The sequence below is a fragment of the Salvelinus fontinalis genome, chromosome 1, assembly GCF_029448725.1.
Source record: "Salvelinus fontinalis isolate EN_2023a chromosome 1, ASM2944872v1, whole genome shotgun sequence".
Taxonomy (NCBI): Eukaryota; Metazoa; Chordata; class Actinopteri; order Salmoniformes; family Salmonidae; genus Salvelinus; species Salvelinus fontinalis.
This window is the reverse complement of record NC_074665.1, coordinates 37,544,865-37,562,575: the sequence shown is the minus strand read 5'-3', so window position 1 is coordinate 37,562,575 and position 17,711 is coordinate 37,544,865. Positions and strand designations below refer to the sequence as shown.

The window sequence follows — 17,711 nt, the reverse complement described above, 5'->3', positions numbered from 1 at the left end:
TAACAGTTACCAGTAACAGGATAAATAGATATATACCTATGGTAATGGGAATCAATAATCAATGACCAGCAGCTTAGTGGTAGGAATAAATCTAATACTATCGTTGCGTCTATAATGTATGCCCACCTGTTTACGCACATGTGTACATCTGTCTGTCTGTCTTTGTGTGTGATTGACTGACTGACGTGTGTGTGATTGACTGACTAATGTGTGTGCATGTATGTGTGTGTGTGTTATGACAGGTGCGTGCCATGGACAGTGGCGTGCCTCCCCGCTACAGAGACCTCCCTCTAATCATCAACATCCTGGACGTCAATGATAACACACCCGTCATCGAGAGCCAGGGGGGCTACAATGTCAGCGTCAGCGAGGTGAGTCACTCAATCACACACACGTCAGTCAGTCAGTCAATCACATATACAATCAGACACACATATGGAGAGTATTTTGGGCCGAGAAAGAGCCTACGGTAGATACTGATACCGATCACCATGTTACCTAACATCTTAGTAAGTGCCTAAGACACCGTCATGAAATAACATGGATTGTCAATGGATGCACATTTTTTCTTAGGCGTCAAACTACTGACACGTTCATATCATGTACTTGTCACATGACATGTACACGTCATGTAGACATTGTGTTCACGTGACTCTTACACATCACGTGTCATATTTCAATTTATTATCTGACAATGAATGTCTTCTGAATGTCTACATGTAAATGCTATCTTATACGCCCAGTCTTTTGACTAAGTCCGACAAAGACAAGTTTGTATCAGGTTAGAAAAAACACTAGCGTATAACAAGAGACAATTCTTTAAAGAGTAAAACACGGGATAGAATGACTAATGATGTAATTTTCCAAGACAACATCAAATAAGAAAAAATGAAGCACCCACCTAATTACCTAATTATCTTTTACCTTAAAAGATCTTATAAGACAACCCTATGCTTAGCATGACTAATGGACCGAGACATTTAATCAATTTAATAAAACTTAGCTAAAATAGGTATATCACAAATAACTGTAACAACTTATTTTTGAAATACTGTATCAGAAAAAAGATCAGACTAGTTGAGATGCAGCCACCTGTGTGGATCTAGGCCTATTTCTAAGATCAATATGGACAGTTCTCTGTGCTGAAAGTTGTTGCTAGTAAATTAGCTCAAGAGGGCTTTGTTTGAGCCCTATTCAAGAAATAAGGGGTAGGCTTACCTGTTTGACGGATGCAATTATGCTATATTTAAGCAATAAGGCCAGAGGGGGTGTGGTATTTGGCCAATATACCACGGTTAATGGCTGTTTTTATCCGAGACCCAATGCAGAGTACCTGGATACAGCCCTTAGCCATGGTACAGTGGTTGCTCAACTAAAAGTTTTGTGATTATGCTGCGGGACTTAGAGGTAATTTGTGGTTTAGTACGGTACCCTGCGTCACTACTTCATTGCTCCAGACCAGCACAAGGGGGAGGTAGAGCTGATTATGCTTTTGGGTCCCAAGGCGCTACTGCATCTCTAACTGACAATGAATGGGCGACATAAACCAAATAGAAACTGATCATTTGTATGACTTCAAATTGAATTTCAAATAACTGAATGATGTGGATGAAGAAGATGATTGAATTTAGAACAATAGTGTAAGAATTGCTATTCCTCTGTCCTGCACGCGCACACCCGTCAGTATTACTTACTAAAACATACAAAAATTACTTACTAAGGTTTTTATTCTAAGAGAAACTTAGACTACAATTAGGGTGTGGAAATGTAAGGATTATTTTGCTCTTACTGTAGTACTGTAGCCTACTCCCGACCGTCATGTTGTGCAGCACCATATTTTCCATTCTATCCTAACGGAAACTCTGAGGGTTGAATTTTTTTATTTTCTTGGAATAGAGACACAATAATATTAATACAATTAACTAAGCTACATTTCTTAAAATCCCATATACTATGTTCTTGTTCTTATCTAGGGCAGCCAATATTGAAGGCTATCAAATGTTCCTCAAAGATGCCCTCTGGCGGTCAAACTAGCACTAACTAGCATTAATGGTAACATTGGCTGACAATTAAATAACATCCCATAGAATTCTGTGGCAGTCCGCAAGGTGGGGCTAGGGTCCTTTTTCCTCAATTTCCGCCTGACTGACGTGCCCAACGTAAACTGCCTGTCGCTCAGGCCCTGAATCCAGGATATACATATAATTGGTACCATTGGAAGGAAAACAAACAAGTTTGTAGAAATGTTAAAAATAATGTAGGAGACTATAACACAATAGATATGGTAGGCGAAAATCCAAAGAAATACCAACCAGAATTGTTTTTGAGAGCCCATTCTCTTAGAATGGAAGTACAGGGAAATAATGAAATCCTGCTCCCAGGATGCAATTCCTATGTCTTCCACAGGGTGTAAGCAGACTATGTTCAAGGTTTCAGCCTTGTTTATTCCAAATGAGTAAGAAATATGAGTTTTAGTACTGGGACACACTCTTTGAAATTCGTGTTTGGGCTCGCTAATATTGGTTTCCTATTGAACATACTTCTTTCCGTAAGAAATATGATAGTTTGATTACATTTTAGGGTATCTGTGGAGTCAATAGAAACATATTTTGACTTGTTTTAACAAAGTTTAGAGGTAGATTTTCAGATTCCTTTCTCTGCATCTTGAACGAGTGGATTACTCAAATCAATGGCACCAACTAAACTGTCTGAGATGTTGAGATATAAAGAAGGATTTTATCTAACAAAACGACACTACATTTTATAGCTGGTACCCTTTGGATGACAAATCAGAGGAACATTGTCAAAAAGTAATTGAATATTTAATTGTTATTTGTGAATTTGTGAAACCTGTGCCGGTGGAAAAATATTTTGATGTGGGGCGCCGTCCTCAAACAATCGCATGGCATGCTTTCACTGTAATGGCTACTGTAAAGAGGACAGTGCAGTTAGATTAACAAGAATTTAAGCTTTCGACCGATATAAGACACTTGTATTTATATACATGTTTAATATCCCTAATTTTTATGATTATTTATTTGAATTGCGCGACCTCCAGTTTCACCGGAGGATGCTAGCGGGATGCCTTGCCTTAAGAGAACCACTGTACAGTCGTGGCAAAAAGTTTTGAGAATGACACAAATATACATTTTCACAAAGTCTGCTGCCTCAGTTTGTATGATGGCAATTTGCATATACTCCAGAATGTTATGAAGAGTGATCAGATGAATTGCAATTAATTGCAAAGTCCCTCTTTGCCATGCAAATTAACTGAATCCCCCAAAAACATTTCCACTGCATTTCAGCCCTGCCACAAAAGGACCAGCTGACATCATGTCAGTGATTCTCTCATTAACACAGGTGTGAGTGTTGACGAGGACAAGGCTGGAGATCACTCTGTCATGCTGATTGAGTTCCAATAACAGACTGGAAGCTTCAAAAAGAGGGTGTTGCTTGGAATCATTGTTCTTCCTCTGTCAAGGTTACCTGGTTACCTGCAAGGTTACCTGCAAGGAAACACGTGCCGTCATCATTGCTTTGCACAAAAAGGGCTTCACAGGCAAGGATATTGCTGCCAGTAAGATTGTACCTAAATCAACCATTTATCGGATCATCAAGAACTTCAAGGAGAGCGATTCAATTGTTGTGAAGAAGGCTTCAGGGTGCCCAAGAAAGTCCAGCAAGCGCCAGGACCGTCTCCTAAAGTTGATTCAGCTGCGGGATCGGGGCACCACCAGTACAGAGCTTGTTTAGGAATGTCAGCAGACAGATATGTGTGCATCTGCACGCACAGTAAGGCAAAGACTTTTGGATGATGGCTTGGTGTCAAGAAGGGCAGCAAAGAAGCCACTTCTCTCCAGGAAAAACATCAGGGACAGACTGATATTCTGCAAAAGGTACAGGGATTGGACTGCTGAGGACTGAGGTAAAGTCATTTTCTCTGATGAATCCCCTGTCCGATTGTTTGGGGCATCCGGAAAAAAAGCTTTTCCGGAGAAGACATGTTGAGCGCTACCATCAGTCCTGTGTCCTGCCAACAGTAAAGCATCCTGAGACCATTCATGTGTGGGGTTGCTTCTCAGCCAAGGGATTGGGCTCACTCACAATTTTGCCTAAGAACACAGCCATGAATAAAGAATGGTACTAACACATCCTCCGAGAGCAACTTCTCCCAACCATCCAGGAACAGTTTGGTGACGAACAATGCCTTTTCCAGCATGATGGAGCACCTTGCCATAAGGAAAAGCTGATAACTAAGTGGCTTGGGGAACAAAACATCGATGTTTTGGGTCCATGGCCAGGAAACTCCCCAGACTTTAATCCCATTGAGAACTTGTGATCAATCCTCAAGAGGCGGGTGGACAAACAAAAACCCACAAATTCTGACAAACTTCAAGCATTGATTATTTTACAATTGGCCAGTTTACAATTGGCTCATTCATCCCCCTCCTCTCCCCTGTAACTATTCCCCAGGTCGTTGCTGCAAATGAGAACGTGTTCTCAGTCAACTTACCTGGTAAAATAACGGTAAAATAAATAAAATAAAATAATGCAAGAATAGGCTGCCATCAGTCAGGATATGGCCCAGAAGTTAATTGACAGCATGCCAGTGTGGATTGCAGAGGTCTCGAAAAAGAAGGGTCAACACTGCAAATATTGACTCTTTGCATCAACTTCATGTAATTGTCAATAAAAGCCTTTGACACTTATGAAATACTTGTAATTATACTTCAGTATTCCATAGTAACATCTGACAAAAAATAACTAAAGACACTGAAGCAGCAAACTTTGTGGAAAATAATATTTGTGTCATTCTCAAAACTTTTGGCCGTGACTGTATATTGGCCATATACCACAAACCCCAGAGGTGCCTTATTGCTATTATTAACTGGTTACCAACGTAATTAGAAAGGTAAAAAGACATGTTTTGTCATACCAATGTTATACGATCTGATATACAACGGCTGTCAGCCAATCAGCATTCAGGTATCGAACCACGCAGTTTATAATTGTTGTTATTTCCTCCAAAAGGGACAGTCTCCCCTGATCATCTCAAAGGTTCCCCGTAACCCCAGTTTTAACTGACAGTTTTACCCCTCTTTTGTGAATTGAATGAAAATCATGAAACACGGATAGACACGAATGAGAAATAATTGTATATGTTTGTTTCTTTTTTATGGTTAACATTTTTGGGGAAGCCTGACTTACCTCTGCATCCATGAATACATGCCACTTTGTAGGCTGAAGGTCATTACACTTATGGTGTTTGTAATAGATGTTCCTTTCCAATCAAATGGTGGGTGCACAGAGCACTGTCCAGATGCTGGACTTATTTTGGAGTAGACGAACATGTGCATGGAACCTAGTTAACCTACTTTTTGAAGTGATTTGTTTGACAACCAGATGAAACATCATGACTGTTTGTGTTCATGACACATTTAACGGTAAAGCATTTTTTAAGTTAAATTTGGCCTACATGTCTTAACTATAAAACCCATTAAAAGAAATGTGTGCCGTAGGATGTCCCAGTAAAAAAGTGACCCCCAAATGTCACGGTATAATTCACACTCCTGATGGTAATTTCAAGTGAATTTACTGCTGTATGCTTATACCATATATAAAATCCTGACCTTGAATGCAAGCATTACAACAATACTTTTGGAATTAATTTATGATTTATTTGAACAGGGAAATGTACCAAACCTGAGCTGAAGCATTTAATGCGTGGAACTATCATAATTATATTTATTAAATCCACCTTGCATCGATTAAAGTTCAAAATGCTAATCTGGGTCTGTGCCCCACATTGGCCACCTCATTTCAAATGTTCTGGATACGCAACTGATGTGAAAGTTAAATTACATAAAGGAATATAAGTTTAAATATATCCATGACATATATACAGTAAAAAAAAGAAACGTCCCTTTTTCAGAACCTTGTCTTTCAAAGATAATTCGTAAAAATCCAAACAACTTCACAGATCTTCATTGTAAAGGCTGTAAACACTGTTTCCCATGCTTGTTCAATGAACCATAAACAATTAATGAACTTGCACCTGTGGAACGGTCGTTAAGACATAAACAGCTTACAGACGGTAGGCAATTAAGGTCACAGTTATGAAAACTTAGGACACCAAAGAGGCCTTTCTACTGACTGAAAAACACCAAAAGAAAGATGCCCAGGGTCCCTGCTCAACTGTGTGAACATGCCTTAAGCATGCTGCAAGGAGGCATGAGGACTGCAGACGTGGCCAGGGCAATAAATTGCAATGTCCGTACTGTGAGACGCCTAAGACATTGCTACAGGGAGACAGGACGGACAGCTGATCGTCCTCGCAGTGGCAGACCATGTGTAACAACACCTGCACAGGATCGGTACATCCGAACATCACACCTGCGGGACAGGTACAGGATGGCAACAACAACTGCCCAAGTTATACCAGGAATGCACAATCCCTCCGTCAGTGCTCAGGCTGTCCACAATAGGCTGAGAGAGGCTGGATTGAGGGCTTGTAGGCCTGTTGTAAGGCAGGTCCTCACCAGATAACACAGGCAACAACATCGCCTATGGGCACAAACCCACCGTCGCTGGACCAGACAGGACTGGCAAAAGTGCTCTTCACTGATGAGTCGCTGTTTTGTCTCACCAGGGGTGATGTGCATTACAGGGAAGACATCCTCCTCCCTCATGTGATACCCTTCCTGCAGGCTCATCCTGACATGACCCTCAGCATGACAATGCCACCAGCCATACTGCTAATTCTGTGTGTGATTTCCTGCAAGACAGGAATGTCAGTGTTCTGCCATGGCCAGCGAAGAGCCCGGATCTCAATTCCATTGAGCACGTCTGGGATCTGTTGGATCGGAGGGTGAGGGCTAGGGCCATTCCCCCCAGAAATGTCCGGGAACTTGCAGGTGTCTTGGTGGAAGATTGGGGTAACATCTCACAGCAAGAACTGGCAAATCTGGTGCAGTCCATGAGGAGGAGATGCACTGCAGTACTTAATGCTGACTGTTACTTTTGATTTTGACCCCCCTTTGTTCAGGAACACATTATTCCATTTCTGTTAGTCACATGTCTGTGGAACTTGTTCAGTTCATGTCTCAGTTGTTGAATCTTGTTATGTTCATACAATTATTTACACATGTTTAGTTTGCTGAAAATAAATGCAGTTGACACTGAGAGGACGTTTCGATTCGTGCTGAGTTTACAAGATAATTGACAATTGAGTATCATTAAATAATATATAAAAAAGTGTAATATAATGTTGAGATTGAGCCGCCACTCATGCGTGTATCGCTAAAATCAATCGTGAACTATTTCGGCCTAGGTATAAAGCGATCTATAAAAATGTTTAACTCCGTGATGCTTTATGTTATTAAAAACTAGCTGAAAAATACACAAGTAATACGCGACTCCAATGCACATGGTGATATATTTGATTCGTTGGACATTCTTCTGGCCTGGCGAATACAAGCTCTGAAAAAATACCTACAGGGGAAAAAAACAAGGTTTTACTTGGTTTTGTTACAGAGAAAACAATCAAGCATTTTATCTGGGCAGTTTACTTTCAAATGCAGAGATAGGCTTAGTTAATTAGTCTATATGTCCAGCTACATACAGGTATATATTTACAATGACCTACCTCTATATTTCAACATAGCATACTGTATAGAGGCTATATAAAAACCATGCAAATAAGTGTATGAACTTACATTCATTCTCTCTGGTAGCCTAGGCTACTGTGTACTATCCCTGCATCATATTGCATAGGCTATTAACCTTTCAGGAGCCTCTACCCCGGGTCCGGGAGCACCCCCCCCCCCCCCCCCCCCCACACTGATTAGCATCGCTAGCATAGCGTCACAATTAAATAGTAACATCTAAATATCATTAAATCACTAGTCCAAGACACCTAATGAAAGATACAGATCCTGTGAATAAAGCCATCATTTCAGATTTTTAAAATGTTTTACAGGGAAGACACAATATGTAAATCTATTAGCTAAACACGTTAGCAAAAATCACAATTTTTCTTTGTCCACCATTTTCTCTCAACCCCAGTAGCTATCACCAATTCGGCTAAACTAAGATATTGATAGCCACTAACCAAGAAAAAAACCTCATCAGATGACAGTCTGATAACATATTTATGGTATAGGATAGGTTTTGTTAGAAAAATGTGCATATTTCAGGTATAAATCATAGTTTGCCATTGCAGCCAGCATCACAAATCTCACCAAAGCTCCTAGAATTACTACAGAGAGCAACGTGTATTACCAATTTACTCATCATAAAACATTTCTTAAAAATACACAGCACATAGCAATGGAAAGACACAGATCTTGTGAATTCAGACAACATTTCAGATTTTCTAAGTGTTTTACGGCGAAAACACAATAAATCGTTATATTAGCATACCACATATGCAAACGTTACCCGAGCACTGATTCAAGCCAAAGAGAGCGATATCGTTATCATCGCCAAAATATATAAATTTTTTCACTAACCTTCTCAGAATTCTTCAAAAGACACTCCTGTAACATCATATTACAACATACATATAGAGTTTGTTCGAAAATGTGGATATTTAGCCACCAAAATCATGGTTAGACAATGACAAAAGTAGCTCAGCTGGTCAGAAAATGTCGTGCACCATATTAGACAGTGATCTAGTCTTATACATAAATACTCATAAACTTGACAAAAAAATACAGGGTGGACAGCGATTGATAGACAATTTAATTCTTAATACAATCGCGGAATTACATTTTTTAAATTATCCTTACTTTTCAATACAGGTTGCGCCAAGCGAAGCTATAGCAAACAAAATGGCGGCATAAGCGTTTAACATTTTTCGACAGAAACACGATTTATCATCATAAATTGTTCTTACTATGAGCTGTTCTCCCATCAGAATCTTGGACAATGAATCCTTTCTTGGGTCTAATCTTCTTTTGGTCGAAAGATGTCCACTTGTCCGTCGAAATGCCCACTAACGTACGACCGGGACCCCGAAACGTGCCCGGAGCTTCAAAGTCTATTACAAAGCAATGCCTCAAAATCGCACTAAACGGATATAAATTGCCATAAAACGGTTTAAATTAACTACCTTATGATGTTTCTAACACCTATAACGAGTAAAAAGATGACCGACGCTATATTACTGGCTAAACCAAGGCTTGGAAAAAGGCCAGTCAGATATCCTTCTTGCGTTGAGCGCAGTGTCCAAAGGAACGCTACTTCCGGTATTTGGTGATTTATAGAGCCAATGATTGCGCAATCGACTCCATTCAAATTGTCACCACTTACTGACATCTAGAGGAAGGCGTGGGCAGTGTTTGTATCCTCATAGGATTTACAGTGGCTTTAAAACTGATCTGGAACCAGAGGCCAAGAGTTCTGAAAACTCACTCACTGGGAGGAAAAGTGCTGTAGAATGAGTTCTGTTCCACTCAGAGACATAATTCAAACGGCTATAGAAACTAGAGAGTGTTTTCTATCCAATAATAACAATAATATGCATATTGTACGAGCAAGAATTGAGTACTAGGCAGTTTAATCTGTAGAGAAAATTATGCTAATGCGAAACAGCACCCCCTATAGTTGCAAGAAGTTAATACATGCATGGATGGAGGACATGAATCCATTTTCTTAAGCCCTACTTGTCCTCGGCAAACATGATCAAAAATAATAATAATAATAATCAAATCATGGCACTACCATCTGTGTGATAATGAATTCAGTGCATCATTGTCTATCAATATCGGAAAAAGGCTTATGCTTTCCATAAGACCACTGTAAGTGCACAATCAGCTTATACGCCCATGGGTAGGCCTATATGGTACAACATTTTGTTAAAAAGTGGGGTTAGAATGGTTTTAATTGTCATTTTTGGGGGTCAGCAATCTGCATAAAATACATTGTAATGTCAAAAGTAGATTTAGTTTTCTTCATTTTTAAAAACGAATGGAAAATATAACATGCCTGTATATTAGCCTATTAAAGTTGCCTTACAGGAAAATACACAGTGATTTCTATGAAATTCCATCTGAAAGAGAGCAACTCTCATTTGGGCTTTTCTGATCAGCGGATCTGACTCATTATTATCTACCCTGGAGTTGGTAGTGGTTCTCTAAATGACAGAGAACATGGGGTAAAACCCCTTGGTTTACGCATCTTTGAAGTTCAGACAGTAACAGTAGCCTAATATTTGGAACAGTAACTGAAGTCTGGACATTGACTGTAGGCCTCACATGAAGCCTATTATAATATTAACTTCTTTAGAATTAACTGTTTCTTGCAGTAAAATGATAGACCAAATGTTCATTTGTCACACCTACACACAAGTCAGTCAATCAATCACATACACAATAATAAACACACACACACACACGAACACATTTCACACACACACGAACACTCCTCTTCAATGGCTGTGTGATGTTGCTGGATATTGGCGGGAACTGGAACACGCTGTCGTGCACGTCAATCCAGAGCATCCCAAATATGCTCAATGGGTGACATGTTTGGTGAGTATGCAGGTCATTGAAGAACTGCAAAATATTCAGCTTCCCGGAATTGCGACATGAGGCCTTGCATTATCATGCTGAAACATGAGGTGGTGCCGGCGGATGAATGGCATGACAATGGTCCTCAGGATCTCTGTGCATTCAAATTGCCATCGATAAAATGTAATTGTGTTCCTTTTCCGTAGCTTATGCCTGTCCATACCATAACTCCACCGCCTTCATGGGACACTATGTTCATAACGTTGACGTCAGCAAACCGCTCACCCACACGACGCCATACACGCTGTCTGCCATCTGCCCGGTACAGTTAAAACCGGGATTCATCTGCGAGGAACACACTTCTCCAGTCTGCCAGTGGCCATCGAAAGTGAACATTTACCCACTGAAGTCAGTCACGATGCCGAACTGCAGTCAGCTCAAGACCCTGTTGAGGACGAGCACACAGATGAGCTTCACTGAGACGATTTCTGGCTGTTTTTGCAGAAATTCTTCAGTTGTGCAAACCCACAGTTTCATCAGCTGTCTGAGTGGCTGGTCTCAGACGATCCCGCAGGTGAAGAAGCCGGATGTGGAGGTCCTGGGCTGGCGTGGTTATACATGGTCAGAGATTGTGAGGCTGGCTGGACCTACTGCCAAATTCTCTAAAATGACATTGAAGGTGGCTTATGGTAGAGAAACTAACATGACATTCTCTGGCAACAGCTCTGGTGGACATTCCTGCAGTCAGCATGTCAATTGCACGCTACCTCATCACTTGAGATATCTGTGGCATTGTGTTGTGTGACAAAACTGCACCTTTTAGTGTGGTCTTTTATTGTCCCCAGGACAAGGTGCACCTGTGTAATGATCATGCTGTTTCATGCTGCTTGATATGCCACACCTGTCAGGTGCATGGATTATCTTGGCAAAGAATAAATGCTTACTAACAGGGATGTAAACAAATTTGTGCACAACATTTTAAAGAAATAATAGTTTTGTGCTTATGGAAGATTTCTGGGATATTTTATTTCAGCTCATGAAACATGGGACCAACACTTTACATGTTGCATTTATATTTTTGTTCAGTGTAGTTGAATTACATGTAGTAGAGCTACTCCCCAACACGTGTAGGTTCGATCCCTTCAACCGACTTTCGGCCATTCTATCGCCCTACCCTTTCTAACCTCTCATGCTGTACTGCCTGAATACAAGCCCCCAAAAATATAAATGGAGAGTGGAATTTCACTCTGCTTTAAAAACAAATATTTACTGTACATATAAAAGATAGTGTATTACTCACATGATGCTGATCAGTTATTGTCTGTCTGTCTGTCTGTCTGTCTGTCTGTCTGTCTGTCTGTCTGTCTGTCTGTCTGTCTGTCTGTCTGTCTGTCTGTTAGAATGTGGGAGGCGGTACGTCCGTCCTGCGCGTGGTGGCCACAGACCGGGACATCGGGCCCAACGCCATGCTCTTCTACTACATCACCTCGGGTAACAAGGACCTCACCTTCCGGATGGACCGCATGACCGGCGAGATGGTGACCCGACCATCCCCACCTGACCGCGAGCGCCAGCAGGAGTACCGGCTGATCATGATGGTGGAGGACGACGGCACGCCATCACTATCGGTGAGTTGGAGAGAAGGGTTATTTAGGGATCAAAAAGAGGCTTAGGTGGTGAGCATGGCAGGGGGAATGGTAATGAGCGCGATCGGCCGTTGGTGTGGCTACATTTTAGAGATTTTTTTTGAGGCCCTCATCTTGGCACTGTCGATGTTCTTTTGAATTTCGACTGTAATTCCCTGCAATTCTACGAATTTCTCCATGTAACAAAAAATTTGGGGGGGCAGTTTAAAAGCTAATTTCCTGTAATTCTTCACATTTTGCCATGTAGCTGAGAGAAAATGTTGCAGTTTTAAAGCTAATTTCCAGCGATTCTATACATTTTGCCATGGGTAATGCTGTTTTCTGTTGCTCAAACATAATAACACGGCGACCCGAAAAAACACTTTGGCGGTCCATCCAATGATTACATTGGCAGAAAAATCCCTGAGAGAGGGTCAGAGATTTGAGGTCAAAATTGGAAGGGGTAGGGGCTGAGACACAAGGATAAGGGTGATGTGATAACTTGAATTGGGGCTGCAGGTAGCCTGGTGGTTAGAGCGTTGGAATAGTAACCGAAAGGGTGCAAGATCGAATCCCCGAGCCAACAAGGTAAAAATCTGTCGTTCTGCCCCTAAAGGCAGTAAACCCACTGTTCCTAGGCCATCATTGAAAATATGAATTTGTTCTTAACTGTTCTTAACTAGTTAAATAAAGGTAAAATAAAATTGGACGTGGGAAATGTTCAGTAGGCAAGTGTTGCGTAACGTTGCAGATAGAAATGTAATGAATCGAGCCATCTACATGTCAGAGAGAAATGATTGTTCTACATGGACAGAATTAGATCAGAATCACCTCTACTCAGAATATTACTTGATGATATGGTGCTGCTGGTGATATACAACATTTAGAGACAGAATACAGACAAAGAAGTTTTGACAAGGTTTGTATACATTATATACAGCTAGGTAGAGTGAGCATAAAGCTGTGGTCACCTTTTCTGAGTCAAGATCACTTCGAGTCAAAATGCAAGACGAGATTTACCATTCATTAGATGCAGGCCTTCAGTCAGCTGTGCGTCACATGTAATACAACAAATGATCTATTACCAGTGTTATCATATACCAAATATTGGCTGTGCTTGAATTGCCCTGCCAATGTTGTTCTTCTCAGACCATTTCAAAATTATATTTAAACATTTTAGGTATATGACCACACTGCTATTAGATCATTTGTTGTATAACTTGTGAGGCACAGCTGAGTGAGCATAATACAGTTCATGTCGGAAGTTTACATACACTGAGGTTGCAGTGATTAAAACTCATTTTTCAACCACGCCACAAATTTCTTGTTAACAAACTATAGTTTTGGCAAGTAGGTCAGGACATGTACTTTCTGCATAACACAAGTCATTTTTCCAACAATTGTTTACAGACAGATTATTTCACTTATAATTCACTGTCTCACAATTCCCGTGGATAAGAAGTTTACATACACTATGTTGACTATGCCTTTAAACAGCTTCGGAAAATTCCAGAAAAGGATGTCATGGCTTTAGAAGCTTCTGATAGGCTAATTGACATAATTTGAGTCAATTGGAGGTGTACCTGTGGATGTATTTCAAGGCATACCTTCAATCTCAGTGCCTCTTTGCTTGACATCATGGGAAAATCAAAAGAAATCAGCCAAGACCTCAGAAAAAACATTGTAGACCTCCAAAAGTCTGGTTCATACTTGGGAGCAGTTTCCAAATGCCTGAAGGTACCACGTTCATCTATACAAACAATAGTACGCAAGTATAAACACCATGGGACCACGCAGCCATCATACCGCCAAGGAAGGAGACGCATTCTGTCTCCTAGAGATGAACGTACTTTGGTGCGAAAAGTGCAAATCAATCCAAGAACAACAGCAAAGGCCCTTGTGAAGATGCTGGAGAAAACAGGTACAAAAGTATCTATATACACAGTAAAACGAGTCCTATATCGACACAACCTGAAAGGCCGCTCAGGAAGGAAGAAGCCACTGTTCCAAAACCGCCATTAAAAAGCCAGACTACGGTTTGCAACTGCAAATAGGGCAAAAGATCGTACTTTTTGGAGAAATCTCCTCTGGTCTGATGAATCTTGAAATAGAACTGTTTGGCCATAATGACCATCATTATGTTTGGAGGAAAAAGGGGGAGGCTTGCAAGCCAAAGAACACCATCCCATCCATGAAGCACGGAGGTGGCAGCATCATGTTGTGGGGGTGTTTTGCTGCAGTGCAGCACTTCACAAAATAGATGGCACCATGAGAAATGATGTGGATATGTTGAAGCAACATCTCAAGACATCAATCAGGAAGTTCGCAAATGGTTCTTCCAAATAGGCAAGCATACTTCCAAAGTTGTGGCAAAATGGCTTAACTTCACTAGGGTAGCGGGCAGCATTCGGAATTTTGGATGAAATGCATGCCCAATTTAAACTGCCTGTTTCTCGGGCCCAGAAGATATGATATGCATATACAGTGGGGCAAAAAAGTATTTAGTCAGCCACCAAAGACGAGAGAGGCCTGTAATTTTCATCATAGGTACACTTCAACTATGACAGACAAAATGAGAAAAAGAAATCCAGAAAATCACATTGTAGGATTTTTTATTAATTTATTTGGAAATTATGGTGGAAATTAAGTATTTGGTCACCTACAAACAAGCAAGATTTCTGGCTTTCACAGACCTGTAACTTCTTCTTTAAGAGGCTCCTCTGTCCTCCACTCGTTACCTGTATTAATGGCACCTGTTTGAACTTGTTATCAGGCAGTCACACAGTCACCAGGTGTATGGTGTTTCTTCTGACACAATTATTTTTTTTGTGGATGGATATAATTTGTATGTATCAAATCAAATCAAATTTTATTTGTCACATACACATGGTTAGCAGATGTTAATGCGAGTGTAGCGAGATGCTTGTGCTTCTAGTTCCGACAATGCAGTAATAACCAACAAGTAATCTAACCTAACAATTTCACAACAGATACCTTATACACACAAGTGTAAAGGGATGAAGAATATGTACATAAAGATATATGAATGAGTGATGGTACAGAACGGCATAGGCAAGATGCAGTAGATGGTATCGAGTACAGTATATACATATGAGATGACTAATGTAGGGTATGTAAACATATAAAAGTGGCATTGTTTAAAGTGGCTAGTGATACATGTATTACATAAAGATGGCAAGATGCAGTAGGTGGTATAGAGTACAGTATATACATATGAGATGCGTAATGTAGGGTATGTAAACATTATATTAACTTCTCTAGGATATGTGGGACGCTAACGTCCCACTTGGCCAAAATCCAGAAAAAATGTAGCGCGCCAAATTCAAATATATTACTATAAAAATCTATCTTTCATGAAATCACACATGAAAGACACCAAATTAAAGCTACACATGTTGTGAATCCAGGCAACATGTCTGATTTCAAAAAGGATTTACGGGGAAAGCACACCAAACAATTATGTTAGCTCAGTACATAGCCACAGAAAAACACAGCCATTTTCCTAGCAAAATATGGTAGTAACAAAAAGCAGAAATAGAGATGAAATTAATCACTAACCTTTGAACATCTTCATCAGATGACACTCATATGACATCATGTTACACAATACATTTATGTTTTGTTCAATAATGTGCATATTTATATCCACAAATCTCGGTTTACATTGGCGCCATGTTCAGAAATGCCTCCAAAATATCCGGAGTAATTACAGAGCCATGTCAAATAACAAAAATACTCATCATAAACTTTGATGAAATATACATGTTTTACATATAATTAAAGATACACTTGTTCTTAATGCAACCGCTGTGTCAGATTTCAAAAAAACTTTACAGAAAAAGCACACAATAATCTGAGACGGCGCTCAGATTTAACAACATTTCTCCGCAATGTTGGAGTCAACAGAAATACGAAATTACATCATAAATATTCCCTTACCTTTGATTATCTTCATCAGAATGCAGTGCCAGGTATCCTAGTTCCACAATAAATCGTTGTTTTGTTTGATAATGTCCATTACTTATGTCCAATTAGCAAATTTTGCTAGCATGTGTAGTACACATGTCCAAACGCTCGCGCAGATGCAGGCAAACATCGGACGAAAACATCAAAAAGTTATATTACAAGTTGAATAAACTGGTCAAACTTAGTAGAGGATCAATCTTCAGGATGTTGTTATCATATATATCCAATATTGTTCCAACCGGAGCATTCTTTTCAGTCTCTATAAGTAATGGAACGCATGACGATATCATGAGGAAAGTGCGTGACCAAGAACTGGCACTCTGCCAGACCACTGACTCAAACACCTCCCATCCAGTCCCACAACATAGCATAAGCTTCATTCCACGTTCTACTGACTGGTGACATCTAGTGGAAGGCGTAGGAAGTGCAAACAGATCAATATATTACAGGGACTTGAATAGGCGATGACTTAAACATCGACCACTCTCAGAATTCTCACTTCCTGTTTGGATTTTTACTCAGGTTTTTGCCTGCCATATGAGTTCTGTTGTACTCACAGACATCATTCAAACAGTTTTAGAAACTTCAGAGTGTTTTCTATCCAATAGTAATAATAATATGCATATATTAGCGTCTGGGACAGAGTAGGAAGCAGTTCACTATGGGCACGCAATTCATCCAAAAGTGAAAATGCTGCCCCCTATATCAAAGAAGTTAAGTGGCATTGTTTAAAGTGGCTAGTGATATATTTGTTTTACATGTATGGCAGCAGCCACTCAATGTTAGTGGTGGCTGTTTAACAGTCTGATGGCCTTGAGATAGATGCTGTTTTTCAGTCTCTCAGTCCCTGCTTTGATGCACCTGTACTGACCTCACCTTCTGGATGATAGTGGGGTGAACAGGCAGTGGCTCGGGTGGTTGTTGTCCTTGATGATCTTTATGGCCTTCCTGTGACATCGGATGGTGTAGGTGTCCTGGAGGGCAGGTAGTTTGCCCCTGGTGATGCGTTGTGCAGACCTCACTACCCTCTGGAGAGCCTTACGGTTGTGGGCGGAGCAGTTGCCGTACCAGGAGGTGATTCAGCCCGACAGGATGCTCTCGATTGTGCATCTGTAAAAGTTGGTGAGTACTTTTGGTGACAAGCCGAATTTCTTCAGCCTCCTGAGGTTGAAGAGGCGCTGCTGCGCCTTCTTCACCACGCCGTCTGTGTGGGTGGACCAATTCAGTTTGTCAATGATGTGTGTGCTGAGGAACTTAAAACTTTCTACCCTTTCCACTACTGTCCCGTCCATGTGGATAGGGGTGTGCTCCCTCTGCTGTTTCCTGAAGTCCACGATCATCTCCTTTGTTTTGTTGACGTTGAGTGTGAGGTTATTTTCCTGACACCACACTGCGAGGACCCCACCTCCTCCCTGTAGGCCGTTTCATCGTTGTTGGTAATCAAGCCTACCACTGTAGTGTCGTCTGCAAATGTGATGATTGAGTTGGAGGCGTGCATGGCCATGCAGTCGTGGGTGAACAGGGAGTACAGGAGAGGGCTCAGAACGCACCCTTGTTGGGCCCCAGTGTTGAGGATCAGCGGGGTGGA

General features: G+C 40.8%; 1 protein-coding gene across 3 annotated transcripts in view; it reads left to right on the top strand.

The window, feature by feature from the left end:
- LOC129853969 (cadherin-23-like) overlaps positions 1–17,711 on the top strand; it is a 565,813-nt gene that overhangs the window by 430,531 nt on the left and 117,571 nt on the right. For all 3 annotated transcript variants that reach the window (XM_055920546.1, XM_055920536.1, XM_055920554.1), the window contains 2 exons: positions 243–371; positions 11,912–12,139. In XM_055920546.1, the coding sequence (XP_055776521.1) occupies positions 243–371; positions 11,912–12,139 (357 nt within the window). The remainder of the gene's footprint in view (positions 1–242; positions 372–11,911; positions 12,140–17,711) is intronic.